This window comes from Erithacus rubecula (genome assembly GCF_903797595.1).
Source record: "Erithacus rubecula genome assembly, chromosome: 4".
Classification (NCBI taxonomy): domain Eukaryota; kingdom Metazoa; phylum Chordata; class Aves; order Passeriformes; family Muscicapidae; genus Erithacus; species Erithacus rubecula.
The window spans coordinates 63890337-63915535 of record NC_136686.1 but is presented as its reverse complement, the minus strand read 5'-3'; the positions used below and the strand labels follow the sequence as shown (position 1 = coordinate 63915535).

Genomic DNA, 25199 nt, shown 5'->3' with positions numbered 1-25199 from the left:
CAGGCTCCCCAGGGAGAGTGAGGTTTCCCTGGTAAAAGACCAAGATTTCTTTCAAATAACTTAAAATTGCTTTGTATGAAAGAGCAACGGAAAATGTGTATTGGGAAGATGCTAGAAGGTTATTTATTTCTCTATTACTGCGTGATAACCAGGCTGCTGGGCACCCTGACTAAAAGGTTGTGCTCTGGCAGAACCTCCTTGGCTCCTAAAATATTTTGAGTGAGATAACAGCCTTGAAAGAAGATTAAATAACAAACCCAAACTGCTTACTATACTTGGTTCATTATCCTGCCCAACACTATGAAGTTCCCAGTCCAACAGGATTCTGGTAAAGAAAGAGCTGGGGGGGAGGAAAAAAAAATCTCATGGCATAAAACCATCTTTCTAATGCTCAGTAGCCATAACTGCTTTTGCTTTTTTAAATGCTTTGTCCTGTACTTGACCTTCAAATGTTTGTAGCTAGCTGATCTGGAACTTTTTTGACTCCACAGCTGTCTAAACTAAGGATGATGACATTGCTTAGAGATCCTTTTGTGTATGTGTGTATACAGGAATGCTGTTTTCAAAAGAATATATATTTACTTTAACATGACTCAAAATCTTGGAAAGATTGTAGTCCTTTGTCATATTAACTGAGAACTGATAAATTCTCACTGGGGGAACATGTTATGGCATGAAAGACACAAATTCCACAATAGGCTGGATTTCAACAGGTAGAGAAAATTTTTGGGGTTGTTGCCTTCTGGCTAACTGTAATAAATTTGCTTAAGTAATATTTCACAGATGTGCTGGAGGTTTCCTGGCAAACAAGCTGAAGATCATAGGAAATTTCTTTACTCAAAGCATAAAAAATAAAAGTTTTGAATACAAAGTTCTCAGCCCTAACAGAAAAAACATTTGGCTAAAAGCTGGGCTGGACTCCACTACTTAAGCACAAGAGTTAAAATAATTTTACAGTGAGTTTCTGTTTCTGTTTTATTTGTTTTCTCCTACTATAGCTACATGCTGTATGAAACACGTGAGGCTGTTTTGGAAAATCCATTGCCTGTTGCAAGTTCCTCTGTGCTAAACTTGACTTGTAGTTTTATTTTTAGAAGCCTTGTAGTTGCTGTCCTCAGCGTTGTAGGAAAAGCTGGCAAAATGCCAGCAAGGTCCTGCAAAATGGAGACATGGCTTTTGTTCCAGACACAAGAATTTGAGATTAAAAAAATAGAAATAACCACAATAAGTGCAAAAGGAAAAAGGAATAAGTATATTTACTCCTACAGTACAGTTTTCATGTGGATATGTTGGCAGAAATAATGGAGCATTTTCTGTGGGAAGACAGTGAAAAATGTATCTATGGAAAGCATAAAATGTACTTGTTAGAGATAAAATTCTGGAAATAGACATAGTTTGTGGGATTTTGGGATGAACAGAGTAAGACACTGAGCATCTTGCAGTGGGGGATAGAGACAGAGCATCTGCCTCTTTCTCACCTTGACCTGCAACAGGATGTGACAAGGACACAAACTTGGCTTGTCAATGTGTCAGGAGAGGTCAGAGTATTTTGATTTTTGGTTTTTTTGCAGGCTAAGCTTGAAGCCTTTCTTAATTCAAGCCTGGTGATCAATATGTTGGCACAATTCAAAATATTCAGTGGGAAGTTTACATGGGAAAACAGGTGAATGTAGCTCTGAAATCAGCAAGTGTGGCAATAGGGTAGAGAGGAAAGAGAAAAGGCAGAGTGCTGCAACCACTGATGTCCTCCTCAGCCTCAAATGAGGGATTAACCTCTATAACAATGGTTTACAAACTTTTGGGAGGATAAAGAGAGACACTGACCAATCCCTTTTTATTTGCTTTCCATGCTGAAAAAAATAAAATTTCCTCAGTTCCACAAAGAAACAACTGAATTTAATTTTCCATTACAAGCACATTGCCCACCTCCTTTAGTTAAACAAATACAAAGCTTCCAGAGGTGGGTGGAAGCCTTATCTCTGCAGAATTGCTCAGATATATGTGTGTATCAGGTGAGAAGCACCCTGTGCCCCGCAGGTTTTAAGAGAGGTGGAACCTCTGTGACCCAGCTGTCCTCCACCCTCCTGCCCCAGAGCTGCACCTGCAATCTGACCATCAGCTGCCTCTGATGTTTTCATCCTCACTACACCCCTCTGAGACAAAGCAAATCTGTTGGAAGCATTGCCTACGGCGGGATGTAAAATTCCAAAATCTGAACTTGAGGCTTGATTTGACAAACTGATCAACAGATAAAGCTGAGCCAGGAGCTTCACCTGGCTGAGGCAGCAGATGACTCAGGGCTTCTCCTAAATGAGGGGTCACTGATGCTCTGGCCTTTGAGCAAAGAAGGCATTTTGTATCCGGGTGATTTAAAACTGGTTGTTTCTGTCTGACCACTCTCAGCTGGCTGCTGTCTGGCAGGCAGAATGGTCACATTCTCTTTTTTTGGGAGATGGGAAGCCTCAGTGTCACCTTCTGGCCAGGGCAAGACTGTGCTGCCTTTGTGCAGCTGGCAAGGGGGGGCTCAGGCTGCCCAAACCCAGCCTAAAGCAGAGCAGGGAGCCTGAAATGCTTTAGGCACAACTCGACTTTTATCTCACCAAAGAAGGAGGCAGTGGAAGACTCAAAAGTTTATTATGTCTTATAATATTTCTTATTATGTTTCCACGAGTGTGTCACACACTGCCAGATCTCCCAAATCTCTCTGTGACCACCATATTACTGTTTCTTTTAACATACAGGGGCTGATCTTAACTCTTTTTTTTTTTTTTTTTTTTTTTTTGAGAGAGAGAGAGAGAGAACTGGTGGCAGAGGGAAACTAGGAACATATGCCTGTGACATAAATATCTAAGTGGAAGTATCTACCAAGTGGGGTAGTTTTGTTCTGACTGAACACTTTATAAGGTACTGTTTTGCTTTTTTCCCCAAAAAAAGGTTTAATTTGGGAATTTCCAGAAATCCCAATGAATTGGTGGAGCTCAAAGAGAGGTTACAGTCATTTGCAGGATGAATTGAAAATATTTAGGAGGAAAAAAAATGCAAGGGAAATATTTAAATAGAGGAAAATCAGTGTCAAAAGTATTACAGAGACACAAAAGAAGCCAATCAACTCGATTTTCCAAAGTAAATACACACTATCAGCAGTTACACAACTTTTTACTATCACCATAGTAATCTGGAGGATGCTTTACCATTTATTTTTTATGTAGTAAAAAAAAAAAAGTAGCAAAAAAAAGTAGTAAAGAAATTTAATGGAACTATATAGACACCTTCTCCCCTTTCAAACATCCAAAGGGTTACATCTGGCTTTGCATGATTAGACTTTTTATTATTCCCCCATAATAGCAGTCTTGCTTTAGAGCAGTGCATTTCAAGCACAGCTTCTGTGTTTAAGTCTATCAATTCTAATAGATTTAAAGAACAGAGGGGGGAGAATGATTATTCTGTGTTCTAAAGGTTGTGAACTGCTTTTAATGCGTGTGTCTGTCTCTCCATATGGGGGTGAGGGACAAGGGGAGGAGGGAAGGGTGGGAGAGGAGCTGCATTACAAAGTCCCTCCTTTAAAAGTGTCAAACTCCAACCTGCACAGAACAGGGGAAATGAGACCACCAGCAAACCTCAGAAAATAATATAAAAAACAAACCTCAACGGTAGAAGGAAATACCCAAAAGGAGAAGACTGCAGCTTGCAGTAATCTGTAAATGATTGCTGGCAAAGACTGGAGGCTTCGAGCTTGAGCTGTGTTTGTTCCAAAAGAAAGCCAAGAAGGACGGTGTTAATAAAGAGAGATTTAACTGAGGTCTGTGCTTGGAATAAAGTGGACTACAAAAAGGTCAAATTTGATCAGTTGGAGCAGATTACAAGGGCTTTAAAAGGTAGTGGTGAAGAAATGAAACTGGGACTGTGAAGCAATATAGCTCAAGATTGATTTTGGGGGTGGAGAGAAGCTGGGACAAGTGCTTATCAGCTTGAGAAGGAGGAAGAGCTGTGCTGGGTTTGTTGTCATTCCCACACTGAGTAGAGTACTTGCTGCTTTTGTGGTTAGCCTTCCCTGCCGTGGTTTTTCTTCTTTTTTATTTTTTTCGTTTTTAATATACGTATTTTATTATTGTTATCACTACAATGGTGTCTATAATCTCTGACTTGGATCCTCTGAAAAGCTGGAAAGTTTTAAGGTAGGCCTATGTTTTCTTCTGTTTGGTACAGGCATTTTGGGTTTAGCCCTAAATTAACTGGAGCTTGAGTTATAATCGAAATGCGAGCCCTGGGCTTAAGTAAGAAAGGAGTTTCTGGTAATTAGAGCCCCTTTTAAGATACAGCAAAATCTTTGAACAGATGTTTAGAGAGACCCGAGAGAGAATTTTTAAATATACTTCTCAGTGTTACAGTGCAGTGAGGAGTTCTTTTTTTTTGTTTTTCTTATTTCTTTTTAAGGAGAGATTGCTCTGTAAATTCAAGCTAATAGTAAAGGCTCACACCAGTTGCAACTGCAGCGTTAACTCTCTGCTGTCCTTGCTGTGCTCTGCGTGGAAATGAATGGGAAACTCCAGAGAAGCAAAAACAAACAGAATGAAAGTTGATCAAGAAGTGGAAAATAGTCTTGGGGGAAGGAAGGGGGACTGAAGTGCTTGTCTCATGCTGCTGTTGAAACTTCCACACTTTGTTGCCTCTCTTAAGCATGTGTTTGGCAATTTAAAGTTGGTACTTTTCTACCTTCAGCACTAATGTTTGGGGTTTTTGTAATTTGCATAGTGAAAAATGGTAATTCGAACTGCTAAAAATTATAAGGGGGGGGAAACATCCCCATGAATGTTTGCTGCAAATATTGAAGATCCACAGTGTTAAATGTCAGTGTTTAATGCTGCTCTAAGTGCCTGGTTTTGCCTTATTGAGAATTCAGACCTATAAAACTTTGCAGATGGTTTGCAGAAACTTCAGTAAGACATTGGAAACATCTGGGAATGTAGATGGCAAAATTATAAAATCACTTAAATATAAAGTTGTGTAGATACCCCTCAGCTTTTTTGCAAAACATGAAGCTGCCTGCACCCAATAATTTTTTGGAGTAAATTGCGAGGACTGAGGGCTATGAATCGTGATATTATTATGCCATATATGTAATAATAATATTTTAAAGTATACTTCAGATTCTTGATAAATTTTATAATGAACTTACTGTGTTCTGAGCTCAGAGAGGAAAAACAACACTTCAGAGTCAAAGTATAAAGTTTGCTTACATGACTAAGGTTTTTCCCCTCACTGAATTTTCTATTTTAGGTGTTTAAAATTCTCTGACCATTTTCTGAGCCTCTGTGCAGGACTGGGCACTGAGACCCTCTACCCTTGCCCGTGGTATGAGGCTTGGCACAGGCAGCTTATTGCAAGTTTACTTTGTTCCGTTTTTCAAGTGTTTTGGGGCTGTCAGCACAGAATGATGAGTTTCTGTTTGACTCCAAAAGTTCCCTGTGGATGTTGGAGGGGCTGGGAGGGATGGAGGAGCCAGGGCTGGGAGTGGCACTGGGCTGGGATCACCCTGCAGGAGCAGAGAGCAGGGCTGGGCTGGCTCCTGGCACTCCCCACCAGCCAATGCCACTGAAATGCTTCTGCTGAGTCCCACTTGTGCTGCCTTACAGCATGTGTGCTCCAGAGGAGCTATTCTAGGAATTGCTGTAAGTTTTATCAGCTCTGTGAGACTATTTCTGATTGCTCTGAGAGACAAGTCAGGTGATGCCAGGTTTGTGCAGAGTTGAAGGATGACACAGAGGATGTGAAAGTCAAGCAGACTGAAAGAAGGGATAATGTTGCCCTCTTGAAGAATCCTGTTTTCTTTTTAAAAAAAGCCAAAAAACCAGAAATTTTACATACCCGTAAAACAAATATCTCCCAGGCATTTTTTCCCTACAGCATGCCTGAAGTTTCCCAAGTTTGTGTGTGAATCTGAAGACTGCAGCTGTATGGACACAGAGTAGGTCAAAGATGTGATTAAGTCTGGACATTTCTGTGTAGTTTCTGTGCATGATTAGAGCAGCAGCCCTGCACAGATGTGACATGGTGCAGCACCACTGCAGGATGCAGAAGGTTAAGAGGTGGGAAAGGCCATAGGTAATATGAGCAGAATGATCACTGAAAGGAAAAAGAGAAAGATACAGTAGTCATCACATAGCTCATATGGCTTGTGACTTATTGAGCTGCAATGCCACTTCTACCTTTTCTTGTAAATTTTAGTTCCTCTTCTGTGGGCCAATTTCCAATCTGTTTGAGGCCTCTGAAGTGCCTGGTTTTAGTGTGTCCCCAAAGAAGCCTGTAGCTAATATTTATAAGAAATAGAGGAATGTTTCTGTGTTTATTTTATGTGCACAAACCAATTCTTTCAGACTCAAATGAATTGATGCCACCACCAGCTCTAACTAATGTCCTCCACTGGTAAATTCTCAATTTTGTTTACTTTCTGCACCCCCATAATTTATTCTGTGGCTCCATCACAGTTTGAGGCCTGATTAGCTGGGAAAGACTGAAGGATGCAGATCCTGTGGAGTCAGCAGGTGGGAATATTTAGATTGGGACTTAATAATCCCCAGGGCCCCAGGGCAGCCTTGGTGCTGGTCCCCCCATTTCAGCTGAGCTCTCTCTCCTCTGGCCTGCTCCTCAAACTCTCTGGACACTTCCCCTGACCTCTGAATAAAGGCAATAATGGAGAGGTGCAATATAATAACAGATAAGGCTGTGGCTGGGGGTGTAGCCTGAAAGGAGGCAGAGGTTGTGTTGGAGCATGACAGGGGATTTTGCTGGACTTCACCCAGCTAAGCTGGGAGAGCTATAGAGGTATAAAATAAATGGCAATGTGATGTGTGTATATATAATATTACATCAGGCCTCCCTCTTTGGTTGTGTCTGTCTGGAGTAGGACAGTGAGAGCTGCAATAATTTCTGGTAAGTCTCAGCTTCCTCTGGGTGCAAGAACCCTAAACACAGTTTAATGTGCATTCTCTTTCACTAAATTAATTCAGAGTTGTCTGAGTACATAAGTTACTGGAAAGAGAATGCATGGATTTATTTTTTTTCCTCCTGTTGTCTCCTTTGGGATAAACTCCCAGCATAAGATCTATGCTGTGATGTGAACACACCATGCCTGATCTCCCTGTTCATAGTGTGACTACAGTAAGCACCATGTCTTGTTGTATTCCTTGGAGCCAGGAGAGATTGGCAAAACTTCAAGCCTTCAAAAAAAAGGAAAATTCCTTCAAAGCATTCCCAACAAACAGAGTGTGCTCACCCAGCCCTCTGCAGACACAGAAATCTCATTTACTGTCTTCAAAATGAGATGAGAGCTGGGATTGAGACCCCCCTAGTGCATAAGAGAGACCAAAATCAGCTGCCTTGATTCCAGAAAAGTCTCTTATCCCTGTTTAGAGTTTCTGGCATGTGGTTTTGTCCCTCATGTGTGACAGGGACAATGGTTTCTGAAGCAACCTGTGCTCTGGGCCCCTACAGCAGCAAAAGCAAAGCAGTAGCCTGGCAAGGAGAGACACAAAAAGGAGGAAAAGAATTAATTCCTCAAGGCCACATCTCTCCTCTGTTGCTTTTCTGCCTTAATTTGGCTCAAACAAGGCTAAATTCAGCACTATAAATCATATGAGTTACCTATGCAGGGAAGACCTTGTACCCTTTTGCATTCTTGTCTCAAGAAATATGTGACCTTTCTGTGGCACATTGCTAGGAAAAAAAATTAAAAGTCGGTATTAACTTGACTTTGCAACCTCAAGGTGCAATCCGAGGGAAGAGCAGGAGTTTTTACTCAGAGGAGTGGTCAGCCCCCAGCCTGGGAAGGAGGGAATCTTGGTGTCTGCTCTGCATGCAGATGACTGGAATTTCACAAGTCCCATTGAACCAGCCTGTCCAACTTGGCTGGTGGAGTTGGGAACATCTTGTTTGCAGCTCATGTGTCAGCGGATGTACCAATTCAAATGTTCTCTCCAAAATGTCTTTTTCCACCACACACGCCGTCCAAACAGCCTGCTGATGGTTTGGCTTTTCAGGAAAAAAAAAAAAAAAAGAAAAGAAAAAAAAGTGTTTTTCATGCTTGGTAAAACAGTCCAGGAGCAGCAATTTCAGCTGTGTTGGTGAACAGGTTGTTGACCTGTTTTGGGTAAATCCCTACATCCACCCCTGTGATTACATACTTCAAAATCTTCAAATGGGGCAAGGGTGGAGGAAAATAAACACAACAGCTCAAATTTGGCTGTGGGCATAGAATAATAAATTGAGCAAAGCTTAAGATAAGGCTCTCTGTACTGTATTCAGGATCTGAACAGACCAGTAAATGCATGGACCCCCAACACATAACTGCTTAGAAAAAGGACTGAAAAAAGAAATTATTTCATTTTATTTCACTTTGCTCTGAGGACCTGGACAATGTTCTCTTCATCCAGTACTCAAAAAACAAAAGAAAATGAGCCCTGAAAGTTTGGCCCAGGGACATAATGCTGGACTCCATCGTCACCATGAAATACAGAAAATGGAATTTCAGATGTCAGTGGAGAATACAAATTCCCTCATAATTGCCACAATATGCTTGTTTTGAAAAAAAAAAAAAAAAAATCGTGGAAAGAGGGTGTGTGTGTCTTGTAATAACTAAAACCACATTTTAAAAATGGCTTTCCAGTTTACCAATGCAAAAATACAGATGGTGTCAGAGATGGCATTGAATGGGTGTCAGTGAGGGTTACACATGTCCCAAGTGGTGACACAGATGAGAATCACCAAGGGGATGGTGGCTGTTGCCAAGTCTGATAAGCTAAAATGACAGCAAAACAGTCTGGACTCTTCTGCTTTCAGTTTGAATGTGTAACTCTACAATCACTCAAGTGAATAATACTGGGATGAAAAATTAGGGCCAGCTGTACTGAAGTATGAATTTTTAAATTTTTTGTCATGTTTTCTTATTTGTGCTTCCTTTGCACTTTGTAGAGGACAATATGGGAAGATTTTCTTTTTTTTGTTTTCTTAGATATTTTTTCCCCCTTTAAAAAGGCAGGACCTATGGAATAATGCAAGAAGTAAAGACAACAGAAAACAGCAGATTAGGATGTAACACACTTCTGCAGCAACTGCTGATGGCTGAGAAAGTCATCCAGTCCTCCTTTAAGCCTCTGCAGATTTATTCTTGCATCTTTATTTTCCCCTGATTAAAATTCACTATCACTCCTTTCAATAAGAGGTTATTCTCCACCGTTTTGCTAAAAACAATCCACTTTTCATATCAAGCCTGTGTACAAGCTCATTACATCTTGTTCATTTGGACATGAGTTGTTAAATCTTCCAGGTGCTTTATGGGGGATTTAAACATCCAATTCAAATGAATGATCTCTCACAAAGAGGTTTACTTACTGCTGCTGCCATGGTCCTTTCCCTAATTATTTAAATTGCCCTAACCCCTAAAACATAATATGAAATTACTGCTCCAGCAGCACAGCTGTCTAGCCAGAGCCTGTGACAGTGAGGTGCAATAACCCTCTGCCAGCCCCCAGTGAGCTGCAGTTCAGGGACTTGTGCCAGCAGCTATGGCTTTTCCTTGATGGTTTCTTCCTCCATGAATTGATCTGGTATTGCAGTTTTAACTTTGAGTCCAGAACATCTGCCAGCAAAGAAATTCTGTGGTTTGGCACACTGCTTGCAGTTGCTAACAAAGCAATGCACTGGAAAGGCTCTTCTGCATGTAAATTTGTCTGGCATCCATGTTTTGGGACATGTGGAAAGTGTTTGGAGTGGATTCCCTGCTAAGGCCTTGAGCCACTCACTTCAGGTTTCCTTCTCTTGAGGGGAGGTGGAGGTTGTGTTGTTTCTTCATCTGTTATACCCCAGAATTTTGTTCCTGACTGGTGATTACTCACTCCCAGTTACACAGGTGCCCATGCTGCAGGATGCAGGTAAAAGCAGGATCATCCTTTCCCACTCACATTCCTTAATGATGCTTTCCTCTACCATTCACTCATCTGCATCTCTTAAATCAGTGGCAGTCCTGATGTACCCCTGCAGGTCTTTCCTAACCCACCCATTCAAATTTTAAGTTTTGTCTAGCTCTGAACTTCAGTGGGACTGAAATAAAGAGGAAGTTGCCTGTAACAGGAAAGGTAACTGGGTAGTGGCAGCCTTACATTGTCCTTGAGAGATGAGGTTATAATTTAATGCTTTTCCCAGGCTTTCTGTGTTAGTTTGGAAGTGTTAGTTAATCTCTGTGTGCCCCAGTTCCCAGAGGTAAAATGGACCTGTTAATACCTGTCTTATTTACTTTGGCTATAAGATTTTCATGGCTATACAGATGTACAGCTCTGTCCTATAAAACCCACAGTGCTGGGGGCTCAGCCTTGAGCTCAGCTTTTCATCACCTGCCCTCATAACAATAACTTATTTAACTGAAACTAGAATTTAATTCTTTTGAGGGTAAATGATTCCTTGCTTGTTTACTAAAACCCTTTCTTCATTATTTCTGCCTTTGCAAGATAGCACCAAGGGTGAGCCACACAAATTCCTTGCACTCACCAGTTTTTCTTCCAAGGAGTTGTTAGGCTTTGGGGTTTTTTTGAAGAGACCTTCATTAAAGATATATTGCACCTCTGCTAATCCCAAGATGCTGTATCAAGGAGGGAGAAAAGGAAGGTGAAACCAGAGAGATTTGTAGTCCTTGTTGCTAAGATTTTCCTTTGCCTGACCTGTGCAAGAGATTAATTTCTTCTCTCTTAGGAAAATACTCTGTTTCCTTTGGGTGTTGTCTGGTGGGTATCAGTGTCTTCCAACAAACCTATTCAGATTGCAGGAACTCTAATAGTCCTGAAAAAATTCTCTGTGGCACTAAAAAAACCCTTACAATAACCTAAGTGTTACCATCCAACCTTTTCTATATGAGCAGCTCAATGTACTTCTACTGATTATACTCTAATTTTCCTTAATTAAAAAACCCCAAACCTAATCTCATATTAATTGCATTTTTATATAACTTTCTCAATTTTTTTTCTTTGATTGTGTGTTTCATAACAAGTGATAGAATTTTTTTCTCCTCATCTGGGTGAGTCCATGCATTCCTTGAATATAGAGGGATGTTGGGATCATTCACTATAGGATGCTTGTTCTTGAGTTGACCCCAAGCTGATATTAGTGGATCACTTTGTTACTGTTGACCTGCAGACACTGACATTTTTGTTGCAGTTCCTTTGCTTTCTACAACTGAGTTTTAAAAGTGAAGATTTTTTAAAAGGTAGAAGTATTGGGAGGCTCAGAGATTATCACTGCTGTTCTCTCTCTTTTGTGGAATGGATGGATTTCAGATTATTGGGAAAATTTTTCGTGTCAGTTTTACTGGATTTTTTTTTTTTCCTTCTTCAGATATCAAGTTAAATTGCCTGTAGCCAGTTATCTTCTAGAAACATGGTGTATAGATAATTTTTATCTGTTTAAAAATTAATGTACTTGTTCAGTAATTTTGTAGTACTCTTCAGCAGTAGACTGATTTTCAGTTTAATATACCTGAACAGCTGAGTACATTTAGGTATTAAATTAGTAGATTAATGGAACCAGAGCTTTTTTGGGGTCGAAAATCTTGGTATGACTTTTGGATAATTTGATTAAGGATATTCCACCCAAGGATTTGTAAGATACTATAGAAAGCTTTAAAGGGGGGAGAAGTTAGGGGTTTTTCTTTTAGTTTTAAGATTCTGAGTTTTATATTGGATTCTTGCTTTCCAGGTCCTAAAGAAAACAGTAATGTTATAGAAAGGACTTAAATTAGCCTTTGAAGCAGTGGACATTTCTGTTCTGAAAAAATATGTGGTCTTAATAACCATTCTCCACAAAGAATGGGCTATAAATCCACAATTTAATTAATCTCCACATGTCATCCGAGCACAATTCTACCTGTTACACTAATCCTGAACTAGGAGACACTGGCAGATCTCAAGCTGAGACTACCTAATTTTGCAAACAGTAACTAAAATCACCTTCAAGCATTTTTGAGATGAATTTAATATCTCTGTCTCTTAGGATGTAATTAATCTTTGATTTAAGCAAGTAAGGGGTTACTGCATGTTAATCAGAGGTAGTTTCTAGTTACTGGGAGGTTTTCATAGATTTCCATACAACTAAGTACTGTGTCCATGAGCCCTGTTGGGTGTTTGAACCTTAATTTTTAGGTACCCTTTCATTAGAGGTGCTGGGAATGTTGGCTAACTTGGCACATTGTAACTGGACATCCTTTTCTCCTTGGTGTGGTCTTGGGGAAGAACTTCAGAGTTTCTGGCACTGCAGAGACTCAGGGGGGTCTCTGCAGCCCTTGGACTTCTGCCTTGTTGGAAAAACTGACCTTGCCAAGAGTTGGGAAATGTTGTTGACTGGGGTCAAGTTTCGGCTGGAGATGCCAAAATAAATGATTTATGTAGCCTGGGAGGAATTACAAGCTTGGAAGGGGGAGATAGGTATTAAAGGTCTCAAACAGAGTGATGGGGAGAGAAGTGTTTAAATACTTTCATTGTCTCCAAGAGGAATTAATTGGCAGAATCTTTTATGTGACTTTTGGGGTTAGATTTCCAGCTGACTCAAACTGACAAAGCTCCATTGAGCAAGATGTAGTCTTGGAATAACTGGGAGTTGGAGCCCATGTGCTCTGCAGAAGACTTAACATCTTTCTTCTTATACATAAAGTTTCTGGATCTAATAGAAGAAAAAAAAAAAAAAAAGGTCTCAGTCAAAGTAGTTACTTTATTAATTAATTCCAGCCTGTCATTTTGATGCCCAGTTTTGCTCTATCTGAAGTCTGAACTCTAAAAACCTCTTGGGAATAAACTCTTGGGAATTAACTTTTAATTTTCTAACTATTTTTCCCTGTGTTTAAAAGAAACAGATGACCCACTCTTTGCTCTTTAGTCTTCAAGTAGACTAATAAATCTACCATAATCTATGAACAAACTTAAACCCATGACATCGTAGGCTGCAGACAAGCTGAATAAACTAACTACATAAGTTGCAGATGAACTTTAAATCATTGGGAAGTTGGTGATAGAAGAAACCAAACTTGCACTATTGCAAAGGAGTTTTTTTTGTTACCTATTTGAGCTGAAACTTTCCTGATTTTTGTAAATGTGTTGGGGCAGAGGATTGGGGTGGGGGGGGGGGGGGGGAGTTGGCTGTTGTTTTGGGGTTTTTTTTCTCATTCCTGCATAAGCTGTTTGTATTTTTAACCCAGAACCACGTGATTTTGTACTTGTAGCTCTGGGATAGCTCTTAACTGAGTTTAGATCTCCCTGCTGTTCCCTGAGAGTCACAGCTACATCTGTGGGCAGCAAGTGCCTCTGTTTAGCATGAGATTCATTAAAACCTGTGGTTAGGGAGAGCTTACATCGTGCACACAGTTATTCTAATTCTAACTGCAGTGTCTTGGTACAGCTCCAAAACTGCCAAAATCACCATTTTATGTGGATCTTGTGGTCTCCTCATCTTTGCTCTCACTTTTTTTTCATAAGAAAAATTTAAAAGCAGTTTCAGCTCTTCACACCCAAGAGAAAAAGCATGTTACTCACAAAGATGCCCCCTAACTTAAAAGTACCTTCTGCACCAATAGTTTCTATAGTAAACAACAATGTGATTTTTTCTATCTAAGTCTGGGATGCAGTTATTGTAGTTTACATCCTTTCTTCTGCATCTTATCTGCAGACACTGTACAACCAGGCACAGCAGAATGTCCAGCAACAGAAACAGGCAATTATTCTTGCCATGACAAAATAGCCCCAAAAAAATCTGATCTACTGCAAAGAAAATGTTGTTCACATTTGTGTGGTTGAATAAAGGTAAAAAAGAAGAATGAGCATGGATGAAGCTGCAGGTCCAATTCCAGGAGGCATGATTCTGTCCTATTCACATGCACATGAGAAATTACCTTGGCCAGAATTATTTTTGTTGCAATTACAGATGTTTGCTGGGCATGCATCACAGCACAAAAGCCCTAGGAGAAGACCTCAGTTAATTTCCAGAGGGGAAAAAACCCCAAAAAACCAAATCAATCAGACAAACTAACAAAAAGAAAGAAAAAAAGAAAAACAAAACATCACAGCCACTGTTCAAGAATAATAAAGCAAACAAAAACAAAATGCCCTTTAAAGTACAGAAACCCAGCTTGAATGTATTGTGTACCTGTATTAATCTGACTGCATTAATTTTTGCCTTGTTTTCCCATCAAACCTCTGCAAGTTATTACAAGGTTGATTGTATATCCTGTATGGGCAATTCATGTAGTGGATTAAATTCAAGCAGTTATTATGATAATACAATCTATGACAACAGGGGGAAAATAAGCTGTGTTGATGCAGATGAGCCATGTATACAGTGAGCTTGGGATTTGAACCTGGGCTCCAGGCTGCAACACCATAAAATGTGACAATCTGGAGGAAAGAACAAGTTCTGCATTTATTTTTTTTCTTCCCCCCCCCCACCATTTTTACTTATACTACACACCAGAGGTCAGACCACACAGGAAGTTTGCACAAATCCACGTGATGGAAGTGGGATGGGGAAGAAGAACAAGCTCTGCAGAAAAGGGTTTGGGCATGTTTTATTTCTTCAGCAGCTGGAAGCTCAGTGTGGCACAGTGGAATAAAATCATCTTTGCAGGGAGGAAGCTGTAAAATGAGTGTGTGTGACAGCCCTTAAGATGTGATGATCTGGAACAGAGCAGTTACCTATATATGGTGTCTTTCTATCGCCTCAGCAGGAGCTGCCAATTTTGAATTCCTTCAGGAAGATGGTAAAAAATGTGCTTGAACTGAGGGGCTCCAGCAGGAGTTAGCAAAAAGTTTCAGGCCCAGAAGGGCTCCTCTCTGAGGAGTGTTTAATTACAGAGGCAGAGTTGCACAGACTCTCCAGTGCTTCTGAGAAATGGTGACGTGAGGCTTCTGCTGTTTGAATTTTTGAATAACACAAAGGAGAAACGAAAATCTTTTGAAAGATTTAAAAGCAATAACCCACATGGCAATTAGCTCACAGGATATTGTGCCACTAGATATGCTGAAGGCCAAATCCTGAGAATTGGGGAAAAAATACATTCTTATGTGTGATGAGAACATCTACAATCAGATAGGATTAAAATGGATGGGGAAGGATATAAGTCTTCATGTTTTGGCCAACAACTGTCTCAGGTCAAGGAGAATCTTTCCTTTTTTGGCAACATATCACTATCCATGGAGGCTTTTTGTACCTCTTAGGGATGGAAGGTCACATAAAACAAACTCCTGTCTGATCCAATGAGACAATCGCTGTTATACAAGAGCATTAAAATCCTACTCATTGAATTTTCCTCCCTACTACTGAATTCTAACAACATTTACTTTATTGATGCAATGTGTGAAAAAAAAGTATGAGCAAACCTTTCAAGCTTTATGTTACTAAAGAATATACTTTTTTAAAAACAGTATAGTATACAGGATCTTAACCACTTTTTGGACCAATGAGTTTCACTGGGTAATTTTGCAATGAATTAAAATAATTATCCATCACCATTTGAACTTTGTGTGCTCTCAGATAGGTAAATTATACATTTTAGGAGGTCAGTATGTATTCTGACATTGTTATGGGAAAGATTTGCATAAGGAAAATGCAGACTTCCCTCCCCCCCTTCCCATGATAAAAATCTCCATACACAATAGCTGTACTGCCACATGTCATGGGGACATTGTGTAAATTACAGAGTTACAAATTTGTCAGCCTAACCAAATGTCTGAAGGAATAATGTCATATTAGTTATATTTCAGCTGTAAGCCTGGTCTGTTTTAACCTTGATTTGTGTGGCAGCTAGCCATACCAACAGCTTGTGCATGGCTGATTATAAACAACTTTATTTTAATGTAACAAGATTTTCATTTAATTCCTGGGAGCTCGATGTGATGGTGATCAAAGCTAAATGCAGACCTCTCTCTGAGGTAAAGGATTAGATCAGGCTGACCAGAAAATACAAGGTCCTCAGAATTTCAAGATCACAATCTTTTGTATGTTGTAATTCATATTTTCTGAAGTTGGATAGTGTACTTAAAATACTGTGAATTATGTTCACAGAGAACCTTGATATAGTTAGGATAGAGTTTTGGTTTTAATTTAATTCCATTTTTGTGTGGAAGGACCTGTATGTCCAACCAAGATTTATTAATTTAATATTGCAATTTATTTTTTCTCCATGTTATTTTTACACATTAAGAATGAAAAAATTATTCTGCAAGAGCTGGAATACTTAAAATCTGTTTTCTTTTCCTGGGGATAATGTGTGTATCTTGGTTGAATTGTGTCATGCTGAATCAGATGCAGATTCATACTTGGTGGGGCCAGGAGGGTCCTGCTTTGGATTTTTTGCTTTTTCTGGTAGTTTCAGTGTTAGAGTGGTTTAGTGGAGCTTTTTATTTCCTTTTTCTTTTCCTTATTATTATTTCCTTTATCTTTTTGATTATTTCATTTGCTTTGTCATGGGCTTTATTTTGGGATTTTTCTGGAGGAGGTGGATCTGCTTTGGGGGTTTTTTGGAGGAGGGTGTGGGGGCAGAGGGTGTTGATGTTACAGAGGATTAAAAGTGTCCTTGTTGAAGCAGTGTGCCTGAGAGGTTTTCTGTCTCTACCTGACAGCCTATTTTCAGGAGGCTTAAGACAATTTAGTACTTTTGAGATTACCTCCTCCTTGCCAAGCATCTCAGAAGCTGAACAAGAAGTTCAAAAAAGGTGGGAGGGATTAAGCTGGCCTTTGTATGTGACTGTATTTACACATCTGATTCCAGAACAGGGTGGAAAGGGAGTAATGTGTTCGTTTTATTTTGAAATCAACAATAGTCAACCTAAGTCTGTAAATGTCAAATCTGAGGGGTCAAATCGAACCCTGAGTTGAACCTTTGAGTGGCTCTTAAGCTTGTGGTGAACTGAATCAAATTGCAGGAATGATTCTTAACTCAATTGTCCCTTTAAACTCCTGCTGCTTTGAAGCTTTGCCTTCTTTGCAAACATTCCCCTTTCCCTCCTGTGGAAAAAGTATAACTTTTAACTTCAAACAGAATCAAAACACTTTACATAAACATGGTTGGTAAAGTTTAGAAAAAATTGAGGGTTTTTTTTTTTCTTCCCCTCGTTCATTATTATGATTCTGGGTTTTTTGAGGGAGCAACAATGCAAATTGTGAACTTTAATTTTCTGTGCAGTGTTGTCAGTGGTTGGAGGAGGTGGGAAACAGCAGTAATACCCCAAGGTTCTACATTAGGTGTTTGATATTTATGTCACAGGGCAATATGGTGTGCCCATTATCCTGGTGTTGGGAAATCTTTAGGACTACAGATAATGAATCCAGTGCTGTCAGTTTTCATCATTAAAAATTTCCTTGGCTCCAAGGGAAATGATTATATGAATGAGGATTGCTGGTAAATACACAGGGAAAAGTCACAGATGATCCTGTGCACACGAAGACACTAAAGTTCAATAACCTTTTTTTCAGTCAGAAAGTAAAAATGCAGAAATTTGCTAATATCCTCTTTTAAAATATATATCAAATCATATTGTGGAACTTTCTTTACCTTAAGATTATGCACAATCTTAGAACTTGCACTGAGGCCTTCATTTTTTTGTGGTTCCATGAGTTTTTGAAACAGGTACCACACAAAAATTTCTGACTTCTCAGTGGTATAGAAAGTGCTCTTCTAAAATCTGCATCAGTTTCTGACCAAACTTTCATTTCTGCTTCAGCTGTGATGGTTTCCCCTCACTCTGGGATATGTGTAATATAAATGTTCCCTGGTTTCAAATGGGAAGCATCAGTCCCATTTCTGGGCCAATTTTTAATTTTCCTTTCAAGTGTGTACTATAGAAACAAAATAAAACTCCTGCCCAAAACCCACAGAAAAAATCAGCTTGCAAAGGTTTCTGACAGTATGCTCTATGGAAAGATTTTATGTCATTTAAAAGAGTTTAACTCCAGTTCTTTTGTATTCTCATGCTCATGGCTTGCTGTTTTAAAGACCTGTTATTTTTAAGACTCCATACCAGTGTTAATCAATTTTAGCTGCATGTCTCCAGATTGTGTATGAAGACAATATATTTATGCTTTTATTTGTCAAAGAAAGCTCTGTGCCAAACCAAGGTCTTAATAATCAGGCAGTGCTGGGTGGGGAATTTTTTTTGTTTAGCTGTGTTTGTCCTGGAGATTGTTAGGCTGAAGTATTTGTTTAAAAGAAACAAAATGAAAATGAGGGTCTATAGCCAAGTTTTCAAACGATCCTCTTGCTCACTGGCAGTCGCTGAGACAGGAAAAGTGATGGCCAGTGATTCAAAAATCCTTCATGCTCTCATTTTTTGGCATTTGAGCTCCTAAGAGAGTCTGGTCTTTTTCCTGCATCCTGAGATTAGTTGAAGTACTGGTTTTGGGAGGTTTTTTTATGATCTACATCATCCAAAATTACAACATTGGTTGGGAAGTTTTTAAGACGTTTTTTGCTAAGGCATCTCCTTCGAGATGTTGGCCACCTTTAACCATTCTTGACTTCCAAGAGTGTTGATGATTGAGTTTCACACAGGCATATCTTACCAGAAACAGCCCTCAGTTTGGGGAGGTACACTTTCATTAGGTTGGGAACCTCTCCTGGCATTTCTTCTCCATGAGTCTCAATTGTTTCTAATCCTGTGTTTAACTTTCCTGAGAACTTTGGTTTGGCAGAGGAATGTATTTGCTTGTTTGGGGCAGGCCGTGTTTTGCTGCTTTGCTTGAATTTCGTAGTGTTCTCCAAAATCACAGTGACTTACTTGGGAATCTTGCCAGTGTTTTAAACTTCAAATAGTGATAGTAAGATTTGTGTGCTCATTTGAGGCTTACATAAAGCTAAAGCTAACATTTGTGGGCATGATTAAATGCGTTTGGTATTTTGGAGGGGAGGGATGTATCTAGCTTATGAGTTATATTTGCTGCCTTGTGGAGATTCTTATGAAATGTAGCAGCAGCTCAACAGGTTATCTAGCAGAGGGAGAGCTAATGCATAGTGCTGATACTCATAAATCAGGAGATTAATGCCTGCCTTACACCTCTTAATAAAAACAGCAGAGAACAACAATCTTATCAATATACATGTAATCTGTAAACAAGTTGTAGTCAAATACAAACAGATTTTTATCATTATCCTGTGCCAAAACACGTGACTTTGCAGTGAAATACTTGCAGGAGATGAGTTAATAATACATGTTTGACAACAGTTGCAGCCAAAGGAAAAAAAAAAAAAAAAGAAAGAAATCATTAATGCTAACATGAGCAAGATAATTGGGATTTGTGGGGGAGTGAATGTCCAGATTTGAACTTTTGAACTGTCAAGCATTAAAGCCTGTTGCTTCCTCTCAGCAACTGCTACAGGCTGCTTGTAATTTTTTGTGAACACCCAGACTCAAGGAAAAAGTGGAATGTGCTAAATATTCCAATTAATAGAGATAGTACTGATGCATCAATTAGCAAGATGATCACTTCTTGTCCTTCTGCACATAAACTATTATCACAGAATGGTTTGGGTTGGAAGGAATCTTTAAACTTTTCCAGTTCCATCCCTCTGCCCTGAGCAGAGACACCTTCCACTGGATCAGGTCAATCACAGATCCACTGAAAAATGAGACATTTGTGGCCTCCACAGAAGAGGCTGGAAAGATGTGTTTCTGGAAAGAAATTACCTTGGAGAAAAGGAGGGGGAAAGGAAGACTTAGAAAGATGAAGAGTAAAGATCTGGGAGTTGAAACAAGTTGTGGAGGACTTCTTGAGGAAGATAAGCAGAGATGAAAGTTGGGGAATGCCTGGAGAGCAGATGAGGCTCAGGGTGGGAAACAGTGAGCAGTGGCACAGGATGGACCAGCACAACCTCTGACCCACGCCATGGGGGTGGAGACCTTGTGAGTGTAGAATGGGAGGTGTAACAGAAGGTAAAACTGAATTTCCTTCCTTTCTAAATAACTCCTTGCCTCTCTGTGAACAGTCTGCTGAAACATGAGCAGATATCCAAACCCATATATATTTATATTTATATGTATAAAATCACTCCTTAGGTGGGGCTATGCAGCACTTACAAAAGCACAAATAAATTCTGACTCCTAGATTTAAACATGTCATGGATAGACATTCATGCACATGATGTACAGGCCCAGAGATGTGGGATTACAGTAGTTCCATAAATGCTGCTTAGAGCAGGCTGTGGGGCTGTAAGCAGCAGTGTAATCATATGTATTTTCCAGAGGAGATATCTGTCTTTTCAATGCCAGCCCACTTCTAAAAAGCACAAATAAGCTCAAAACACTTGGAATTAAATCGTACTCTGTGAAGAGTAGGTAGGATTCATTACACACATTCCTAATTAGGTCTTAGAACAGAAATTATTTTTATATGGTATTAAATAACATGTTTTGCTTTGAACTCTCAAACCTCACTCTAATCACCTTCCAGCTTTCTTGGGTTCAAACTAAACCCCCCTGTTTTTCCTCAAATAATCCATCAAGGGTTGTTAACTGAGGGAAAAGAGTCCTCAGAGAAGCGGGTAAGTCGGTGATATAATTGGTTTCCTCTCAAAAATGTGTATGAATGAAGATAGTTGCAGCTGTTAGTGAGTACAGAGATAAACTTTCCATGCTTTAAGTCTTTTGATAGGTATTTGTGTATGTATTTTGCAGCTAACCCACTTTAAGGGGAAAAAACCAAATAAATTGGATAGCTTTACTTCATAAAAAGTGAACTCTTATTAAAAGTAAAGGAAATTATAAACTTTTTTTTAATTGCTTGACTTTGCACATGAAAGACATGGAAAAGTAGATGTAAAACCCTGGTCTGAAACTGGAATAAAGGATGATGGATACAAAGAAGTTTCTGCATAAAGGTAATAAATAATTTTCTACCTGATTTTCTCAGCTTTGAGTCTCCTCCTAGCATAGGTTCTTCTCCTCCAGCAGGTTCTCTCTATAGCCTTCATCACTGATCATTTGGGGACTTGGACTGGAAGTCTCTCTTCTCCCATCTTTTCACAATCCTTAGTCCATCTTCTTCTACAAATATTAATTGAAATTAATGTTAAATCACAAATCTGAGCAGAATGCACATGACAGACCCCTAAGTATGGTCCTTTAGGGTGGCTTGGACATATAGTAGCTGTATTAGCCCAACAAGCAGGGAAAAACAACCTTGTAAAGACACTTTAGGCACTGAGTAGAACCATTTGGTCTCCAGTCATACACGTGGAGCTCTCAGACTGAAATATAAAAGAGAAAGTCACAAAGTGTTTCAGCTTCAGGTCATCAAATCTCAGTGGTGACTGAGACACTGAAGTTTCATAGCAAAACTGCAATTAAAAGCAGACCAGCATCACCTGTGAGCCCACTAAACTAGGTTAGACTTTAAAGCACATAAATATGTCTGTCTAACAACAAAAACCTTTTAAATTAGGTCAAGTGAAACTGCTCTGTAACTGTAATCATGGCTCTACAATATTAGTTCAGGTTGTTTTTAGTTTATGAGAGCCTCTGTATTAGAGATTTGTATTTGTGTAATTGTTGGCCAAATGCCTGACTGCAATTTCTTTCTGTCAAATGAAGACATGAACAAAATAAGAGTTTCATTTACATGGCTTTTGTGTGTGTGTGTGTGTGTGTGTGATTTACAGTGATTTTTAGAGAGATGTCTGAGCAGACAGTGGCAACGTTAAGTTCAGTGTAGTTTTCAAAATCTGCCAGAAACTCTGGTAAATATTTAAGCAGCTGGTATAGGCTTGGTTTTTCACTTCTTAAAAAACAAAACAAAACAAATATATATATATATATATATATATATACACATATATGTGTATATATATATGTATATATACATATATGTATATATGTGTGTATATATATATGTGTGTATATATATATATATATATATACACACTATTACTCATTTTCAATTAGGTTGGATATCAGCATTTAAGTGAGCTTGACTCAGCTCATGAAGGAATGCAGGACTGGCTGTATTTTCAGTGCCTGTGCTGCAGGTATTTAACTGTAAAAGGAGTTTGACAGGAACAATGTCCAGGAAAATGCCTCTTTAAACTGGGAGGGGGCAGCACTATTCACACCAAGGTGGTGTGAGAAAAGTGGGGCACACAAGGATCTTTTCCTTGTGGTGTAAGAAATGTCGGTGCAGATGTGAAATGTGTGAATTTTCTCAGATGAATGTGGTCAGTGAACCACATCTCCTTTCCACTGATTGCTGGCTTTAAAACGTATTAAATATTTGCTGCCTCAACCGTAGGGTTCAGAAAATGCTTCACTCGGTGAGTCACAGCAAATGCATGGCATAGTTAGCATCTGTTGGGGTTAATTGACAGAGAACTCTTCAAAAACAGAAATAGACTCTTAACTCCTCTGCCTACTGTTTCTTCTTTTCACAGAGATGACACAAAGGGAAGAAAATCTTTATGCAGAATCTCATTGAATTGATGAGGTTATACAGAGCAGTAACAGGCAATGTGTGGCTTTACATGCCTGAAGTGCTTTGTGAAACCCAACAATTTACTTGTGCATATTTAGGATATCCAAGACACACAAAACCCCTGCTCCTGCACTCCCTAACACCTTTGTCCCCTGGGTTCCACCCTGCTGTTGAGTTGAAGCCTTTTTTCATCACATCTTGATTAATATTAGTTGCTAAAAGCAAATTGGTGATAACTGCTGGTCGTGACAGGTCTTGTGCAAGCTCTTGCTGATGGCAGCACTAGTTCTTTCCTGCTCTTACCTGCAGCAGCCTTCGTATTTTAATCATGGGCCCCAAGCAGAAATTGTCAATTAGATTGAGCCTTGTGGTTGTCTTTGAATAAATGTTCTTTAGCAGATAGATTTAGTGCCTTGCTACTCTATTCCCCTGGTTTCTATGTGCAATATACCTTCCATATACACTAAAATGAAGTATCTTCCTGGGGAAAAAAAAAAATCTATCCAATCACACAGCAGATAAAGTGGCTACTCTGCTGAACTCCAGAAAGAAATGAGAGGTCTTGATGAATGCCTTGAGGCCAAAACAATGATTCTCTTGCTGCTTTCCCCTGGAAACAAAAATCTAAGATGGAAAATCTGAGTTATTTCAATTTAAACAGTATGGAGGATTGTGGTAAGAGACAGTGTCACTTCTTTTATCACATCTACATTTGATCAATGTCTCTTGAACTGTTTTGTCCCAAGTGGGATAATGGAAAAAGGGATCCTCTGTGTATCTGGCTACAAATTATTGATAAATGGGGTAGGATCTGTGAGGATGCAGGGCAAGCTGTTCCAGTGACTCATGAGAGCTGTGGGGGATGCTGGGTGCAAACGCACTCAGTTTTGCTTCAAAGAATGATGGCATAGTCAGAAACTTAAAAATCACAGACATTTTGCACATAATTATATCTGTTGGACTTGAGTGGGCTGTGAAAATGAAAGATGATAGAGTCTGTAGCTTGCTTATGTCTGAGAAAAGTGTAGTCCAAGGCAGGGAGGGACTGCACGTCATCTTACATCAAACCAGTGTCTGATCCATTCTTTCAAAGGAGTTGTAGTTCTCTTTTATAGTGGAATTGACTACATACATATGATGCTCATACTCTGGAGCAAGTGAATGAGGGAAAACATCTCTCACTGGGAGGAAAACATTCCCCTTGAATGGTGTGTGATGGGTATTGCAGGTTATTGAGAAAAGCAAGATCCCACAGCACTCCATGGTGCTGGGCAGTGTATGCCCATATCACCCCCAGGAGACATGGGGAGGACTGCCATTATCTACCTAATAAATGGACTCCAGAACTGAGACTGGGGTCTGGACACTGAGGCTGAATCACAGAATTATTCAGGTTGGAAAAGGCCTCCAATTTTGCACAAAAATACCTTTGATGGATGCCCACTAAATCATATTGTAAAGTGCCAGGTCCAGTCATTATGTGGAACACTTCCAGGAACAGTGAATCCACCACTTCCCTGGAAATCCTGTCCCAGAGCTTAACCACACTTTCAGTGATGAAATTTTTCCTAATATCCAACCTGAACCTCCCCTGGTGCAGCTTGAGGCCATGTTCTCTCATCCTGTTGCTGATTTCCTGGGAGCAGAGCCTCCTGTCAGGGAGTTCTAGAAAGTTAAAAGGTCCCCCCGAGCATCCTTTTCTCCAAGACAAACAACTCCTCAGCTGCTCCTTATCAGAGGTGTGCTCCACACTCTTCCCCAGCTCCATTGCACTTCTCTGGACATGCTCCAGCCTTGTGGTGAGAAGCCACTTTCCACTAGAAATTTTCACAATAATAGTTTGTTCTTTGTAATTTTGTCTCTTTGGGATTTTCTTTTTTGGTTGGGTTCTTTTTAGTTGTTCTGCATTTCACCAAACTAGCTTTTGAAGAAGTGAGAATTAAAAAAAAAAAAAAAAGTGACAAAAACAGCAGAAACACAGGAAGAAGTGAAAAAGTTTCTCTATATTTCAGCAGTTGTCCTCACAGGCACTGAGTGCACACAAGAGTTGGTGACTGAAAACACAACGTTTAGGGCTGGAAGTAGACAAAGGGATTTGTGGTGCTTGGCAGTGGATGTGCATTATCCAACACGTGCTCCTCTGAGTGAGAGTATGGCTGGGGGAGGCAAAAGAGAAAGGGAATAGTTGTTAGCCTGTTATGAATGGCTATAATTAGGTACCTTGCCCAAGGTGACATGGAAATCCTCTGTCAAAAATGAAAATGGTAATCCAGGTCTTGTGGAGAAAAGCCTGCTGCAATACACACAAAGTTATTCTTCCTCTTCTACTGCTGCTTTCCAGCTAAGCCCTTTCCTCCAGGGCTGTGGGCATTGGTCTTACCTCTAGGAACATAATGATTCAAAGAAAAGGTGCTCGGGCAGAAAGGATTAGTAACTCTAAGCTTCCGACCACGGGCAGTGTGTAGAACAATTGCACCGACAGTTCAAAGGTCCGTCTTCGGTTGTGAGGGGTGTTTTTGGGAATGGTTTTGCTATTAATATTTTAATTATTATCTGGATTTTGTCGGAATGGGAAAGGCTCCGGCACAAGGCGAGATCTGGGTGAAATGGAGGCAGCGTTTGCCGGCGCTTCCCCTGCAATTACCAGCGATTCTCGTGCCTTGCTTGAATTTCCTTTGTCGTTATGAAACACAACAGGCTGACGGCTTGATATTAAA

At 39.7% G+C, this 25199-nt stretch overlaps 1 protein-coding gene across 7 annotated transcripts in view; it reads left to right on the top strand.

The window, feature by feature from the left end:
* Positions 1-25199, top strand: part of CELF2 (CUGBP Elav-like family member 2) — a 536651-nt gene that overhangs the window by 163827 nt on the left and 347625 nt on the right. Inside the window, exon 1 of one of the 7 annotated variants that reach the window (XM_079304441.1) lies at positions 3869-4175. The exons of 2 other annotated variants lie outside the window; for them this stretch is intronic. In XM_079304441.1, the coding sequence (XP_079160567.1) occupies positions 4123-4175 (53 nt within the window). In that variant the 5' untranslated portion in view covers positions 3869-4122. Of the gene's footprint in view, positions 1-3868; positions 4176-25199 lie in introns of those variants that run through there. 4 more of the 7 variants (XM_079304443.1, XM_079304446.1, XM_079304432.1 and 1 more) reach the window with 4 other exon arrangements.